Source organism: Etheostoma cragini, chromosome 8 (genome assembly GCF_013103735.1).
Source record: "Etheostoma cragini isolate CJK2018 chromosome 8, CSU_Ecrag_1.0, whole genome shotgun sequence".
In the NCBI taxonomy this organism is placed as follows: Eukaryota; Metazoa; Chordata; class Actinopteri; order Perciformes; family Percidae; genus Etheostoma; species Etheostoma cragini.
In genome coordinates this window covers 19,436,956-19,454,591 of record NC_048414.1, presented here as the reverse complement: position 1 = coordinate 19,454,591, position 17,636 = coordinate 19,436,956, and the positions used below count along the sequence as shown (strand labels likewise).

General features: G+C 40.5%; 1 protein-coding gene across 2 annotated transcripts in view; it reads right to left on the bottom strand.

The window, feature by feature from the left end:
- Positions 1-3,881: 3,881 nt before the first annotated feature.
- The window catches only part of pamr1 (peptidase domain containing associated with muscle regeneration 1), a 71,441-nt gene continuing 57,686 nt past the window's right edge, over positions 3,882-17,636 (bottom strand). For both annotated transcript variants that reach the window (XM_034878707.1, XM_034878706.1), the window contains 10 exons: positions 17,094-17,311; positions 15,371-15,478; positions 10,573-10,743; positions 10,227-10,418; positions 9,121-9,987; positions 8,853-9,029; positions 7,710-7,776; positions 7,297-7,526; positions 5,035-5,393; positions 3,882-4,954 (listed from right to left, as the gene is read on the bottom strand). In XM_034878707.1, the coding sequence (XP_034734598.1) occupies positions 4,373-4,954; positions 5,035-5,393; positions 7,297-7,526; positions 7,710-7,776; positions 8,853-9,029; positions 9,121-9,987; positions 10,227-10,418; positions 10,573-10,743; positions 15,371-15,478; positions 17,094-17,311 (2,971 nt within the window). In that variant the 3' untranslated portion in view covers positions 3,882-4,372. The remainder of the gene's footprint in view (positions 4,955-5,034; positions 5,394-7,296; positions 7,527-7,709; positions 7,777-8,852; positions 9,030-9,120; positions 9,988-10,226; positions 10,419-10,572; positions 10,744-15,370; positions 15,479-17,093; positions 17,312-17,636) is intronic.

The window sequence follows — 17,636 nt, the reverse complement described above, 5'->3', positions numbered from 1 at the left end:
ATTTAGGAAATCAACGTTTATGAATATCTTTCACCGCTGTGGATAAAGACACGAGGACAAAGGTAGGGATGCACGCTCAATTTAGACAAAAACGGTGCAGTGTTTCTTAACTTCATAACATGATTATAACCGCTGTAAGTCACCTTATGCTTTGTGCGGGGGCTTGATGGAATCACAAGACTTTAAGGTTTCTAATGATGTGCTGCATGACTGTGTTGGTGACGATTTAATGCTTGCAATTCATAAAAAACAATTCATGAAAACACGTTGTGGAAAAACTCGTACCGTTTGGGGAACCGTGCTCTCAGAGAAGCCCCACTATTGCATTGGTTGACAAGTTACTTCATTATAACAAATGTGGACACTGTACTTTAATCTGAATCAATCCCAGATATAGATGCTAGTGCTGTAATGTGTGGAATAATCTGAATATATTTCCCAATAATTAACTATTTACTTCTGTTAGAGTAGCATTAGTTTAAAACTCCAGTGCCTAACTTTGCCTTAAACATTTGTGCCCAATTTTCTTCAGTAGGAACATGAAAAATAAAAGTGAAATACACAGTATATAAAACCTTTAAATGTAATTGTTTCAGGCCATCATTATGTCAGACAAGGATACTAACAATAGGGCTGTTTGTGGATTCTCAGCGCTAAAATGTTTTAGTTCATGTTCTTCTAACAATGACAACAAAGCACAGAGGCCATCGGCCTAACTGGGAAACTGGACCGAAACCTAAATATTTTGTGTAAGTCTGGTGTCAAGTATTTTGCCCCTCCGCCTCTCAGTAATTTCTCATCATTATCCAGGTACTTTGCTCAGTGTTACAGCTCTGTTCCCAGGACAGCAGGACTTGGTTAAGTGTTGCCCGTGTTTCTATGGACGATGCCCCGTGAGTTAACCAGGGCCTGTGAAAGGACAAGCTCCCAGCCCAAGTGGACAGGACTCTCCTCGTGGGACTGTGCTCAGCTGTTGTTAAACTTTAGTAAATGGGTGAAGGAAAGACAGAAAGTCCTTGATCGATGTTGTTCGCAGTTCGGTGTCGCAGTGTTTCATGCCAATTGTGATACATTATTAACAATAGAGTCTTATATATGGCTGTAATTTTTTGAAAGATAACCATATTAGGACTACAAAGAAAATTAAATATTGTGAGATACTTTTTGAAACAGATCTTAGAAAGTTATTTGGAAATGTTGTTTTTTTTTAAAGTTACAGCACTTACAAATGATAAGTAAATTTAATATACTCAAAATAAAAACAAATACAACTTACCAAACCCACATCCTAAAATTTGAAACTTAGAAAAAAGTCCACAGCACTCCAGATGTGTGGCCTTCGCTGCACGGATCACCTCTGGTGAGAAAATTAGACCTGGGAGACGTGGAGACACATTGGCTCTGACAACCTCAGGCTATGCTCAGGCTTATAAGGTTTCAGAAATGCTATTTGGGGCCCTGTCTAAGTCCTGCAGTAAAATAATAACTAGGATACATTTTTAAATTGATTAATAAGGGAAATAATAATTGGCAGTATAATAATACTGCCAAGACAGGCATTTGTCATTTCTATCTCTATATCTTTTTAAAAGACAGACGGCCATGTTGTAGACAGCTGGTTGGGCGAGGGAAAGGGAAGAAATTCAGTTGAAGAAACAAAAGTACAAAATGTGTTTCTTTGTGTATATGAGAGATTATATCTAAAGATATCAAATAGCATGTCTTTTGTTTGCATTTTACTGTTCTCCATGTTATATGGGTAACAGATTATTTTTTTTAGGCATTTTATGCCTTCATTTTTTATAGAACAGATTGAGACATGAAAGGGGAAATGGCATGCAGCAAAGGGCCTCAGGTCAGATTTGAACCCACGGCCACTGTGTCAAGGAGTAAATCTCTTTATATGTGCACCTGCTCTACCTACTGAGCTAACCCAGCCACTACATGGGTGTTTCTTATCAGTTTTTAGAATCAAAGACAAAGTTGTAGAAGGAAGTAGGTTTGCAGACTTAGGTCACAGCCCCTCTTTACATTAAAAAAAATCACATTTTCTGGATGCTCAAGATTGGGATATGGTGGTGGGGAATGTATGGCTGCAGTGAACAAAACTAGCTGTGGTGACTTCAAAAGCTTTTAACACAAGCATGCTGGCTTCATAGTGCTATGATTTTATAAATCAAAATGCAAGCCCCAAGTCGGCCATGGGCAATAAGAGTGGTCGATTTGAGAATATCCACCAGACACTGAAGTGCTCGTTACACCCCACTGCCCCAAGGTAAAGCCCCAAACATCAGTAATTAGCCACTTCATCAAGTTCCCTTATAGATTTCTGAACAATTCCACCCCCGTTTTTCTCTTCCTCACAGCATTTCATTTGGTCCTTTTGTTTTCATACAGACAGATGTCAAGTCTACAGAACGGTCGGACCAAGAATGCATCTCAAAATCAGGTTTACCTTGAGAAAGTCATATAATGTTCATAAAAAAAAAATAATGTACATGTTAGAGTTGATTTTAAAGCTGCAATTATGTTTTTTTTTAAATTTACATTCAAAATTGATTTGTGAATAACATGCTTCATATGATTGGTAAAAAAAATAGTTTTTTATTTACAATATATTTATTTTATAAATTAATCAAATTATTATATGCAGTCTGAAAGGGGTTAATGGTCTTACTTTTTCTTGGCTTTCTAGTCTGCAAACCTACTCATTAACATAATTTCCACCAAAAGCAGAAAGCTCTGATACACAAGATGAAACACTACCTGCCTGTAACGGACTGTTAGCAACTAGCAGCTGAGAAACATAGTGGAGCACTTAGAAGTAAACGAGGCACGCGTTTCTCAGAGTTGACAAAAAAACGGCTTAAAAGAGAATGAATATTAAACTTACATGTGTCAAGTTTCCAATGGCACAACTCCAAATGAATGATAATGCTGCTGGTTGTGTTAACAGGCTACTGTTGGCTAACGCATCACCTTTAAAACTTTATTAGTTGTGTTGTGTTTTCAGCTTTCTATGCTGCCTTCATGTGGATAAATGATCAATAGTGTGCAATTAAGATTATACTAATCAAATGAAAAGCACTTCACGGGCTGGCTCAGATTTTCCTATTCCCTAGAAGCCAGCGTGCAGCCTCAGATGCTCTGCCGGGGTTTCCAGGCTGTCAGAGTCCGGACTTCCACAGTCAGGGTCCCTCGAGCATCCTCTCTGAGGACAGAAGATACAGTAACATCTTCTAAAAAAATCAGTGAAAAAAACAAACAATAAAAAAGCCTTTTATTAATATTGGCCAAATTTTTTTTCATTGCTCCATTATGTGTTTTTGTTGACTTTATTTTATTGAGTTTTATTTTATTTTACTGTTCCTCTAATTTCCTGATTTTACAGTATCTGTCTCATTGGCATAGTTAGTAGTGCTAGTAGTAGTACTGAATTTACTCATGTGAAACAGCTTGTAATTTCAATTATTATTTTAAATCACCAAAAAGCATGAGAACCAACAAACAAGATCCTAGATCTACCATATATGCTCCCAAAGATAGAGTAGGAATATATTCTTTATTGCCCCCTTTTGGAAGTAAATTTAAGCTGCAGCTCTATCTACTCACTTCTACAATGAAGGAAAGTCAAAATGGAAGTGATTGATTTAATTGGAGCCCAGAAAAGAGGATTGATCTATGAATAATGTACTCTGTTTATGGTTGGGAAAATGGTGCTTCTTTGACCTGGATTAATGTGCACATCGCTAGCCCACTGTGTGCTTCAAACAGCAAATATAAGGTGTTGTTTTCACACCATCTCAACGTAATGGCAGTAATCAGTCAGTAGTTTATATTAGTTTGTGCATATACTTAGTCAATAATCACACTCAGACGCGTTACCACACCCCACTTTTTCTTTCATTAAAAACGTCACAGTTTTCTGTCTTTAGATACAATATGTACATCTCTTGCATCATATGAATTGATAAAATAATTCAGTACATTACAACATAATATATACATACCAATGAGTACAATACAAACCACCATCTGCCAAAGGCGTGAAATGGTTTTCTGTTCATTTTCAAGTCTGTACTGTCGGGCTGAGGGACCTGATTACTGAAGTTTTCTGATGAAAAGGTTGATACCCAGCACATCTAATGTGTTAGCACCCCCTTCAGTTAGAGGACTGTGTTGTCCAGTGTTTCCACTGCTTCTGCAATGAGTAGTTGATGAGGAGAAAATGTCCTTGTTAAAGAAAAAAAGAAAAAAAGAAACAGACAAACATAAGTGGACATATTTAAATAGCTTCACATCTTAATGTTCTAAGATATGAAGCCATTTAAATATGTTAAGAGGGGACAAAGTGAGACAGACAGTAGGATTTTTATTTCATATTGCTCTCTATCCAGTCTTTGAAGTTAGCTACACGTGTGTAGACTGTGTACAGGTCAGGATCACACTCCCCTTGGTCATAGCCAAAGCTCACCAGTCCCAGGAGTCTCCACAGCCCTTTGCTCTCTCCCTGCACCTGTGTGAAGCTGAGAGAGGGCTTCTGGTTGTTGCTAGCCTGGTCCTCAGAGAGGGCGGGGAGGACAAGGATTCCCCCCGTGTCAGAGGGACATATGTTAGAGGGTTCATAGTCAGGCTTCTGGCTGGCACATAGCATATTGTCTGTGACACTGACTGGCACGCCGCTACGGGCATACTGTTGCTCACAGGGGACTACATCGGCAAGGTGAACGAGTCCCACCCTTGCCTTCTCATCCAGGCCTAAACTGGAATCAGGCAGTGGAGACCAGCCTGTCACAAGCCCCTGCCCAAAGCTCACCTCTTCTCCCTGGCTGTCTGAGAGGCAGAGGGGCAGCACCTTCTCCCCGATCCTTGCTTTGTCCAGTAACTTAACCACGGCCATGTCGGAGTCAAGAATATGTGGGTCGTAGTTTGGATGAACAACAATAGAGGCCACCTAGAAGGAGAAAGAGATGTACTTAGGTGCAAGCTTGTTTCAAAGAGGATCATTAAAAGACAAGATGTCGATTAGCTTACCCTCAGGTGTTGAAGACCTTTACTTTCCCTGTGGTCGTCACGGTACTGCTTCCCTACCACCACCTTGATCTTGGCTGCATCCAGAGGATACACCTTCCCCAGCTCTGTCACGCAGTGGGCTGCAACCACCACCCTCTTTTGGTTCACCAGAGCCCCACTGCACACCAGTTGCCAGTCAGAAGCCGCATTGTGGTTGCTAGTTCCTGCTCCAACGTCCCCCTTCAGGGACCCTGCCTGGCTGTCTGCCTTGGTCACCTTGGTCTCAGCTCCGTTGGTGGAGCGGCGGTAAACGGCTGCCAGCCAAGGCCAGTGAGCCTCTGCTGGCCTGTCTGGGTCAAAGGTTGGATACTTCCCACACACTGCCAAAGAGGAGGTGACAGGATGAGAGGACAGAGAAGTGAGGAGGGGAGGGGAAAGGAATACAGGAAACAGAATTAGACTTACATTGAGACTGTGTCAACACTTAGTGTTGTGGGACTGTCTTTGATTTGTCTTTCCCTCCTGAAAGCTTTGCACATAAGACTGTTGTCTTAAAGATTGTGTGCCAAAACGCAAAGCTGTGGCATAGATGGAGCAACATATAAAATGTTCAAAAGCCACAAAATCTTGTAAAATGTGAGAGGCCCTAGCTACTGAAAGAAGCCTTAGTGCATTCTCTGGACAATTTTTTTGTAGAGACAAACTCTTTATAGTCCTTTAACATCCTGTGGAAGGATACCGGTTATGCCTACCATCTACAAAATGTCCATGGGTGATTCAAAAATCGCATTCCCAATATCCTAAGCCAAGTAATAAACAGACTTGCATATGTTTTTTAGACCTCTTATCTGCTTTTTGTACTTTGTTTCACAGTAAAATGCAGCACCCTACAAAAAAGGGTTTGTTGACATTGTTGTAGATGTGTACAGACCAATCTTATTAAAGGTAAACAAAGCTCATAGACTCAACACATTTCTATGTTGGTATTAAGCTATGATGTCCATAAAGAGCCATAAAGAACAGCCAGTGATGTGTTTGCTACACATAGGGCCCTATTTTTGCACCTGGCGCATCTCTGCACCCATCTTTGCGCCCATGGACGTGCTGGTCTTACACTGCTGTAAATCAGGTGGATTCTTGGCGTATTGCTATCTTGAGGCAGCAGGAAGTGATTGCGCCATTGACCAACCAAAACCTGGTCTAAAGTCAGTAGTGCAGCCTTTTATTAGGCTTATGCACAGCGCACATACTATTCTTGTTAAACACACACAAGGAAGCATAGCAGCAAACAAGGTTATAAAAATAGGACGGTGCTAATCCGCCATAATAATAGCAACGTGCCAAGGTCCAAACCCTGTCTTTAAAGGGAATGGGCGATGACACTCTGACTGTTTTTTTTGCATGTTAAGCGCAAAACATACCCATAAATTAATGAAGACACTAAGTACAACCCTTTTGAACCATGCGCCCGTCACACAGACCCTTTTTTCTGCTGTCAAACAAGCCAAAGTGGATTTGGACACGCCCTAAACGCACCTGCACCATGTGCTTTGCGCCATGTGCTTCAATGCCATGCGCTTCGATTGTTAAAATAGGGCCCATGACGATTAAAGTGGCTGGCCCAGTGTGTTTTCCTTCCACTCTGAGGAAATTTAAGAACTATTTTAAAGTGACAAAGTCTAGAAGAAGTTGTGGGCGGCCATTGGTAGCAACGTTATTAAACTGATGGGAAGGTAGAGTGTGATTGGATCCAAACTGCAACAAAGCTGTCCTATCTCCCGTATATGCTTTTACACAACATGTTGTTGCTGCTGATGATGAAGAAAGTGAAGACTATTGTGTATGTAGGTTGTCAATTTAATTACAGCCTGGAAGATGCTGTGTTTAATCAAGGAAGCTGATCTTTTTAAACTCTCATTCATCTATCGCACAGCTCCACTGTAAATGTTAACTATTGGCTTTTCCTCTTATTAGCTTAGGGAAGTTACACTGTTTAGTATTAAGGAGAGGACCACAGAGATGGGTGAAGATAATGGAAATGTATTGTTCCATGTCAGTATTTAGAGGCAATGGTAATATTTTAAGAAGGCGAGGCTGCTTGTGCCCATTTTGAACTTTGTTAATATTGCTTCATTTGAAAAATGCCTGTAGTTTTTTCAAATTTCATAATTTTGTATCCAGCCATTATTGTGTAATATGCAATTGTAAATCCTTGCATCTCCTGTGACAGTCTGGTGGTCATTTCCACTGGTCAGACAACTAGTATTCCTCTGCTGCCCTCACCTGGCGAACAGGACACATGACGCCCGCTCCATTTCCCAGTCTTCAAGCAAGTGCGGCGAGAACTGCCAGAGTGGTGGTAGAAAGGAGAGGCACACTCGTACTCTATATGTGAGTAAAGGGGGTGGAAGCCCTGGGGCAACTGGGGAAAAACTGAAGGCCCTTTGGTGGGGCCGTCAGACTGGAGCAGTCGGCCCACCCCAGAAGAGTAGAGCTTGTGCACAGGTGTCTTTCTGAGGAAAAAAGAAGAGGCCAGGGGCACGTAGATATACCCTTTAGGTTGAGTAAATGCTGTTGGATGTGCAGAAAAAAATGTATTGTATGACAAAAGACTTACTGCTTTTAATTCTTCAGTTGCAATAGCATAATAATATTCAGTACGTATGCTATACAACATAATGCTTTGGTTAACATACCTGGATGGCACCTGAGGTGGCAAAACTCTTTGCCTAACCAGCTCTGACACTTTGGGCTCCCGACACGCTGCAAATAAACACATATTTATGAATACACATACACACACATACTGTACCTACACACAAAAGTCCCATTAACATCAGCTGTGATTTGAGTTGAGCTATAACTGGAACAGCAGACTGACTCAACAGATGTACATTGCTGGGATAAAGCCTGACATCTGTCACGTGATGTCCCTACCCTTTTGCTATCTCCGCTATCGGGGGTTAGTGCCACCCAGTACGGTTGTGATTGCCCAAAGTCCCCCCCCCCCCTTTGCGGTAGAGATACAGTAGGTGGTGTAGCCAGACCATACTCCAGTGACTGCACTGTGGGGATTTATAAACTGACAGGAGCCACTCAACTTAGACCAATTAACACAATCTCTTTTGTTTAATCGGTACATAAAGTGGATGTAGAAAAGTATATATATGTAGTCTCATATATAACGGAGAGGCATGAGGGTGGTATTATCTCATCTAACTCTCATCAAGAAAGACAAAAAGAGTATTTCCCAAAATGTCGATCTATCTAACCAGGTTGGGAAAAAAATCCTTTGGCTAATGTATATCCTCCAACAGTGTAACTTTCTTTGCCTTTTCTTTCTATCAATAATGAGGAGAGTCGAGCCACGGACAAATTGACTGCATGCCTTTTGGCAAAGAGATGAAGAGCATCCAGATCAAAATCATTTAAGAACTAATTAACATTTCAAACTCCAGACTTGATGGATTATAGCACTAAGAATCCTTAAACCATTAGCCTTTACCGTCAGCATTTGTTCGGCATCTTAGAACCCTTTAGGAACTAGCCTCTATAGCAACAATTTGATTGCCTGATACAAAGTGAGAAACTCATTACCCCGTATTAATTACTTATTCATTTTCTAATAAAACACTAAGTTTTACTTTTAGTAAGTTACTTTTAGTAAGTAACGCTTGCACTTTAAAGAAACCTTTAAATTGTATACCTATAGGCGGTGGTAACTTTTAATCAATCCTTTAACAGTTAGACAAAATGCTGTATACATGGCTGCAGAAATGTCGTCAGTTATTACACAAAGTAAAAAAAAACTAAAATAGGGACTTAACAGATGACAGTACCTCTGACACAGAGGGGTTGTTTTCCACTCCATGTACCATTTGGCTGGCAGGTACGTCGAGCATCGCCACTGAGAGCATAGGAGTGGTTACAGAAGAACTCCACTGTATCAGGCTCCACCCCAGGCAGCAGCTGGTAGTAGCCGTGGTAGAGGCGAGGGAGAGCTGGGCAGCTTTTTTCTGCAGGAGGGTTGCAGACAGTAGGTGAGGGTAAAGACCAACAAGAAGCGGATGCTAATTATTTAACATTTTTCTTCAATGAGTCTCTTACCGTTGAAGCTTTGATTGACGTCTTTCTCCTTTTCTTTTTCCTTCCTTTCCTTTTCCCACGTCTCCTTTGTTTTCTCCGCAGAATCCTTCTCTGTCTTATCCTCTTTAAGTGTTGGTTTCCCCCCCGGTTGCTCCTCACCTCCCGCTCTGTACATTGTGTACTGTGTAACGTTGACTCTAGTTGGAAGGATTTTTCTCCCCGGCTCTAGAGAGCTTATGGTACTATTTTGTTTCTTTGTGTCCTTTGTGTCATGTATAATTGTGTTGTTCTTTGTCCTTTCCAGTTCAAATATCTCCACTGTGTTTTCCCCCTCAGCTATGGCCGTTCTCATCTTGGTATCATTAGGGTCCACTTTGTCAGGATCTCTTTTCCCATTCACCTGCTCCTCTTTTCTTTCCTTCTCTTCTTGCCCTTTGTCTTTTATCACAACTACTCCCGTTACATCTGTCTTTTCTGTCTCCACGTTTGTGTCCGGGCTGCCTTCTTTTCTCTCAGGTGGTTTTCCTACTTCAGGTTCTTTCTGATGCAGGCTGTTGTCCGGGCCTTCACGATCCACTTTATCTTTGCTGCCTCCAGTGGGTTTCTCTGACCCAGTATTTCTTTCCTCTAGCTCTCCGTCATTCCTACCCTCAGACACAGTTTTTTCTGGAATGGTGCCAGTGTATTTATTTTCTCTGTCAACTGCTGTTGTATTCTGGTGCCCAGTGTTTATATCCCTCCCTCCAACACTTTCTATTACTCCAGTTGTGTTTTCTTGACCTTTTGCTTTAGTTTTGCTGCTATCTTTGTCACTATCTGTTTCTTTGCCTTTTTCTGTCTCCTTTGCCTTGCCTTTGTCCTTTTCCGCTTCAGTGAGAGTGTTATTCACTGTGGATTCAGAACATAAGGAAAGATCATTACTGACTTTTTAGTTAGCAGCTGATTGCTAATTATTTTTGTTCAAAGTTGGTTTGTCAGGCTGAATGGCTCTAAGCACTGACTCATTTTCTAATCCATTAAAGACTGACCTTATAAAAAGTAAAGTAAAATGAACTGCATGTACTGTGCACAATTTGCACTGACTCATCCATCTTAGCTCTAATCTTTGTTAAGAACACATATCTGACCTTGAGTGCAAACAGGAGGGGTCCCACTCCAGGTGTTGTTAGGGAGGCAGGCTCTCTGGGAGATCCCACTGAGCTCATAAGGCTGGTAGCACAGGTACTGTAGAGCAATGAGGACATCGTTGGGTCCATAAACCAGGAAGTGGTTCCCGTGTGCTGGCTTGGGTGGTAAAGTACAGACTCTTTCCACTGGCACTGAAGACAGGGAAAAAAAATAAAGCTTTTATAAGCTGCAAATTGTCCTTTTTCCACAATCCGTTGCACCATCTTTCAGGGCAGTATGTATGGCATTCAACAACACACATATGGAATTCCCAAATTTCAAAACCTATTCAGATCCTTATCTTACCACACTCTGGGGCAGGCGCACTCCAGGTGCCATCACTCAGGCAGATGGCAGTGCGAAACCCCTGCAGCTCAAAGCCGGGGTCACAACGGAAAGTGATGCGTCCCCCCGAGTGATGAAACAAACCCTCTGTGGATCCATGGGTGGGCACTGGAGGCCTGCGGCATCCCACCACTGATGGAAATACAGGAATGCTTATTTTATTCATGAACACATTGCGTTATTTTCACTTTACTTAACTGAATGCTGGTTCATCCAAGGCGGATAGGGGATTTATAAGGCATCTCTAGCATTCCTCAAACATCACTTTATTGCACCTCCCAGCTGTAAAAACACACCCAAATAGACCTTGAGTGCCTTCATTTCCTTTAAGTGTTTGCAGGTCGGACAGGTAGCCTAAGAAATAAAACCAAATTGATCCTAATTTAGAAAAGGCCATGGGTCTCATTTAGAAACGTTGCGTCCACACAAAACAGGGCTGAAAATGTGCGCACGCCACTTCCCACGCCAAGGTTGTGATTTATCAAAAACAAACTTGACGGGAGGATGTTTGGTCTGCCACGCAAACTCTGACTAATGCGTACACACATTTTGGAGACAATGGGAATTGGCAATGCAGATGGTGAGGAGGTGGACTGATGGCAGTAAATGTGGGAATAATGATTACTCATAATATTTTTAGGGATTGATGCCTCACACGTTTTACACACGTTTTATCTCTCCATATCCATGTTGTCATGAAGATAAATCCAGCAGTGTTATTTGCGCTTGTACTGAGTATTATTGTTCTATCCAACACCTTGTAAAATCCAACTCAAATCTTAATTCAAAATTTGTTCTTCATAATTAATCGGCTTTGCCTTTTACATCTTTCATCTTCAAATTGTATCTCTGGGTGGGGGATATAGTTGATGCTGTGCTTTTGGCGAGGTGTTAACAATCACAAATTGTTGTAAACAATAATACTGCGGTGACTCCTGTGCGTAATGCTGCATGACGGCACTGCTGGCTCTGCAGGAGGACTAAACCCAAATGGAAGAATCAGACGAGAAAGAGACTTCAAGGACCATGACGTTGACTGGCTATCATGCTGATTTAAAATCCCTAAAGCTGTGCTCTTGGATCCATCTACTGAACTTGGTCCAGTAGAAAGGGAAACGCGCCGGAACCACGCCATCCCGGTGTCTAAGTGTTATATATAAAAATCATAATCTTCAACTCTATCACTAAGACTTGTTAAATCTTATCATATACCTGTAGCTCTGATATATATTGAAGCTGTCCCTGAGTGCCGTAATGCTTGTGTAGTCAGGTTTACCGACACTGTGCGAGAACAGGACAAAATTATAATTTGATTTGCAGCAAATCCCAAGCTTCTGAGAGGTTTTTTGCTTTTTCTCTGCCAGACGTTCATGATTCAGCATGATTCAGAATCACAAAAGAACAACTACCAGGGTCATTAACATACTTATCAGAATTCTCGAGGTGCTTTGCATTGACTATTTATAATTAAAATTGGGCGTGTACAGGGCGCAATAAGAGGCTGATTCACGTATGCACGCTTCTGGGTAACCTGCGATTTATTAAGGGAACATTGCTTACTGATGTGCGTGCAAACGATTTTATAAATTTGAATTTTCTTTGGGCGTACGGCATTTTGGGCTTTTGGCCATATGTACACTTTTAGTAAGGATCTTACGCACACTTTTATAAATGAGACCCAAGAGCTTTAACAGCAAAGCCTGCTACCGCAGAGGCTCATTAATGAGTAATTTCATCCATCATGGTAGTTCACAGCAAGATTTTCACACACAGCTTGTAAATGAGGAAAAAATAGATGCAATAAAATAGCTTTACTCAAACTGTTTAATTGTCCAATGTTGTAAAAGTGTACTTTATGAAGTTGTGGTTGTAGAGATTGGTAATGTGGTGGTAGAATACAGTGCCAACCACTGTTATGTGACAACCTACTGTAAAATAAAAGTATCCTTGTCATGAATGTCATATCCTTGTGTTATGTTGTTTCTTTGTGAATATAGTATCTATTTCAAATTGCAAATGTTGTAGTACAGGACTGTAACATCCACAACTGAGTTTACAAAAACCCAGACACACATGTTAAAACTGATATTATTATACCATTACAGCACTGTGTGTGAGATAGTCCCTTAGGGCTTTTCTGTATTGTTGACTTTAAGTTGGGTCCAATCCATGAAATGCACTGACTGTGGTTTCATAGCTCCAAACCAAATAACCCTCCCTATAATCTGGTCGGTTTGGCCTTATGGCATTTTTTTAATCTTAATTAAGTCCCCTGGAAGATGGACAATGTTTTTTTCCAAACCAAAAGTAGAATAGTTGACCTCCTTTAATTGTGTTTTTTTTTAAGTTGAAGCATCGTTTTTGCACTTAAATGATCCATATTCCATGTCAGATTTTGTCCATGGACATGATGAGATGAGCAATTGGGGTGGAATGCCAACATATAATGCATAACGACACACACTGTAAGTCAATCATCATTCCTTTAGTTAATGCCTTGGAAACTATGCTGAACACTGCACTCCCAAACAGATTAGACACAAGAATAGATTAAACTGTGCCAGAGAGAGAAAGGAAAATAAATTATTTCCTAGCTTGAGTTTCTTGGATAATGTGTCAAGATTCTCCTATACAGAATAAGTTTTAGCTCAGGCTTACAAAAAGTGATAGGTTGATTATTGGAGACATTAAATATGGCTGATGTCAGTTTCAAACATGTAATTCTCCATCTAACTCTGGGGCACAAATGTAGAGTATTTTTCCTCTGCAAAATGTCACACACTAGCGTTATTCCAACTCTCCATTCCATTAAAATTAACAGCTGAGGATTCCTCAAGAGAATACAGATGAATGCACACTGTGTGGAATGAAACTGCTGGCTTTTTTTATGGGTGTCTCCTCCAATGGAAAAGCTGGCTGGAGTTACAGAAGGTGAATTGTTTCACCATTTGTTTTATAGACTTGTATTTAGCCCTGAAAATGACACTACAAGAAAAAAATGAGTGGGGTTCAGGAAGTCTGTTTTTGCGGGATGTTAAGGGAGGTGTATTTGATTTAAAAACACAAGTAAGGTTCCAGACACCCATCAATAAAGACCCTGTAGGACAACCACACCCTGATTGAGCAGTACCTGACATGACGGAATGGAGCTCTGCCAGTTTGCTATAAATAATCGTAATGTCCTGACAGATTTAAGGTGACATAAGCCCCTTTCACACATGCACTACAACCAATTATCTAGACATTACCTGGAGGAGCTGTACGTAAGAACGCCAAATCAGCGTCCAAATCAGTTGAACAGTTAAACAGACTGAATCCTGCCAGCTCCCTAGTACACAGTCTCTAATATACGAATATGTGTGAATAGAGCAGCTCATTTTCCGTAAAATTCACACCGAGTGAATGGGTATGTTGACATTTCCATCATGTAGCTGGTGCAAAGCCTGGAGAATACAAACATCCGGGGGTAAAGAAGGAAAGTGATTTACACAAAGACGCCAGATAAAGTGTCTAACTGGAAACTAACCAAAACGCCGAAATAATCAGACCAATTCAAAGACCGGGGAAAGAGACTTCGTTGTTTATGACCAAATTATGACCTGGCTATGCAACCACATGTTATGTCCTGCCTCCTGCACACTTTACCCAGGGATTCCCCATCGCCTAAACCAAAAAGAGTATTTTCAGTAGGTGAGAACGCATCTGACACGGAAAACCTCCAATTGTGTGCTGCATGTGTGAAATGGAAACTTTGATAAACGTCCACAACTAACTCGTCAGACGGTTGGAGTTTATATGAGCTTATATGGGTTTATAGTTTATATGCAATAACAACATGCTTTGCTGACGTTACCCAACTCTTAAAAAAACATAGTATTGATCTCTTCTCCTCATCCTTGATTGTCCGTATATTTTGTTGTTGCATTTCCCCCTTTTAATTTCTTAGCTCAGTCAGTTTTTTTGCCACCTACCTTGTCTTAGTTGGTTCATTGCTGCTAAATTCCTTCTTTTTTTTAAATATAAGTATCTTGTTTTAATTTCATGCCTGCCAACATAAGGTTTTACAATCTCTTCCAACAAACTAAAGACACAACGCAACACACCACATTACATTAGCTCTTTGTCCTGTATTCTTAACCAAAGTCACCTATTCCCTTGCCAGCCATGTCACAAGTCATCGTTTTAAGTATTTTTATAAGGGTTAAAAAATATACTTCCAAACATTGCTGAATTGTTTTGCTTCGGTTTAATGCTTCTGAATTTCAAATAACATATTCGAGAGATGGTCAATTGGATTTGCAGCCCAATTGTTGAACTGCTGACTGACCTAAACCATATCTGGGACTGCACGGACAGAGGCAGCTGGCCTGAACCCAGTCCAAACCACAGACCTCTCCCTTGTGACAGTGAATCATTAGCCTGCATCTGGGCAGCAACAACAGCAAAATAAAAGGCTTTCAGAAAGAAGTCAATTCTCTATAGTTTGTTGTGACTAGGTGTGTCTGAATTCCAGAGAAAATCACTAAAATAGTTTTGAGATTTTGTAAGCCTTAACAAAGTAAAACACGTGTCTTTCAGCTACTTAGAGAAATGGAAAACACAAGTCAGGCTAACAGTATGAGACTGCTTTCTTCTTCCGTGATTAAAACCTGCATGTATTTCTCTCTTTCCCCCTCTTTCATTTTTTCCCCAAAGCCTACAACACCAGCATTTTTCAAGCGTGATCATACTACAGAGGTTTCAGTTGTTTCAGACTCACCATTTTCACACCTCTGGCCCGTGTAGCCAGCCAAACAGGCACAGTGGTAAGTGTAAGAACTGTCCAGGATACAAGTCCCATCATGCAGGCAAGGAGAAGAGCTGCAAGCTGTAAACATACACGTGTATGACATTAGGTCACAAGAAGAAATGGTATTTTAGCGGCTTAGTTTTGATTTAAAGCCCATCCATGGTGTATGCCAAAAGAACTGGCGGTCTATACCGAGCTGTGTTAAGGGATTAGTATTCAAAGAAGTTACCATTTAAATGTCATCTTTACTTTCAATTTCTAAATGTGTGTTGGTATGACTACACAGAAAGCCCCTGTTTACTTTTACAAGATCTGGCTTAGCCACTGGTCACTTACAAGTCTGTGTGTGTGTGTGTGTGTGTTCGTGCGTGCATGTGTGTCTGAGTTTTAGACCTTTAGAATGAGGACATTTCTGGAAAATGAAGACATTTGGTTGGCCCTACCTTTCTCAAGCAGGGCATTGATTCCCTTTGTTCATCAAGTCTGACATTACAAATTACTTTTTACATTTATGAAGTCAGTACACACTCTTGTTGGGCACTTTTTTTGGATTAGGACTTGGTTTTGGGTAACAGTTTAAAATTACCCTAAGGCTAAGGGTAGTGTAATGGGTTAGGATTTGGGGAAGGGAATGCATTATGTCACAAATGGCCCTCAAAGTACGGTATATAAGTAGATTAATAGTAGAACATACTGTACATACATATAGTTCAAGTACTTTAGTTGTTGTTTGGATCAGAAATCTATTTTAGGAGAGAGACCAGCCTAAGGTAGCAGCCATACAAAGTCAATCCCAACCCTCCAACTCATAAAGAGTGCAACAGTAAGTAAGGGATTTTCATTTGCAATGAAACAATATGTACGTGATCAACCAAAGACTGAAATGTAGATTTCCACATTTCTTTTGGCATAAAAGTAAAGCCAATCTTCACATTGAGCTTCTTTATTAAATAAACTAAATGAACCTTCTATTAAAGCTATCCATATACCCAAGTAATTGTACAAGGACACCTTTTCAATGAATTTACCATCAGATGATTTGACAATGCTAAGATCATTAAACAAGTGTAAGCAAGCTTTTCAGAAGATAAAACTTAGTTTTCTAAGCATTTTAAACCAATTTTAAACTCGACATTGCAGTTGGAAATGACTGAAATGCAGACTGAAGCTCTTGCACTGCCTGTACTATTGATAGAGCACGTGTTAAATGACACAATGTCATCATCATAGACGTGTATTTTTGTTTGAATGTCCTTACTCAAATCCAAATGCATAAAAATAGAGAACAAAGTGGGTCCCAGAATGAAATCCAATTTTGTTGAAAATACTTCTAACGTCAAAAAGTAGTAACTTAACCCCACATCGCTTAGAGCACCTTTAAGAAAATCTGATTGTGGCTGCATGGACACTGAGTTCAATCTACAAAACAATTTCTGAACCATTTACCAGCCTAAGGACCAAACCCAGCGTTTGTCATTTGTCCAACTGCAGTTTGTGGTCCACTAAATCGAATGCCTTTTATAGATCCACAGATAAAGTAGTGCAATGCTGTTTTTTTGTGAAGGCACCATTGAGTTCATTTGTCAACTCTAGCAGCAGTAATGGTACAGTGGCCCTTTCTAAAAACTGAAAACCACTTAAATGTTATTACGAAGTAGAAACAGGTGCTAAATAACTGTGGTATTTGACCTACCTGAGCTCTCCTGGAAAGTGGCAAAGAATCCATCAAAATTCTTGTAACCATCAGACACAAAGAGTATGTGCAAACTGTTGCCAGAACTTTGAACCGGTGCAGGTCTGTTGTTCCCACAGAATCGAGCGATAACACGCGAATTGATGCTATCGCCATCTCGGACCTCCACGAAGTCATAACGACAAGAATGGTGAAACTCCAGACTCATCATCATGAACCTGTTAGTAAGACGATGAATATAAAAAGACAAAAAGCAGTAAGTGTCTGACAAATGCACTTCATATTGTTAAAAAGAACAGTTAAATACAATGGAAATTTATATTAATGTTAGTCAACCTTGACACTTTTTTTTGGATGACGGTGGTGACATAAAGCAAACACATTTTTTTGGGTGTAAAACTTTCTGTTGTGTTTCTACTATACTTGTGTTACCCGGGATTATGAGAGGACCTGGTTTCCCTGGCAGTGGCACACCAGCTGGCTTTGTGGAACTGGCACTTTTAAAATATTCAGCCAGCAAACAACTAGTGAACAGTAATCATA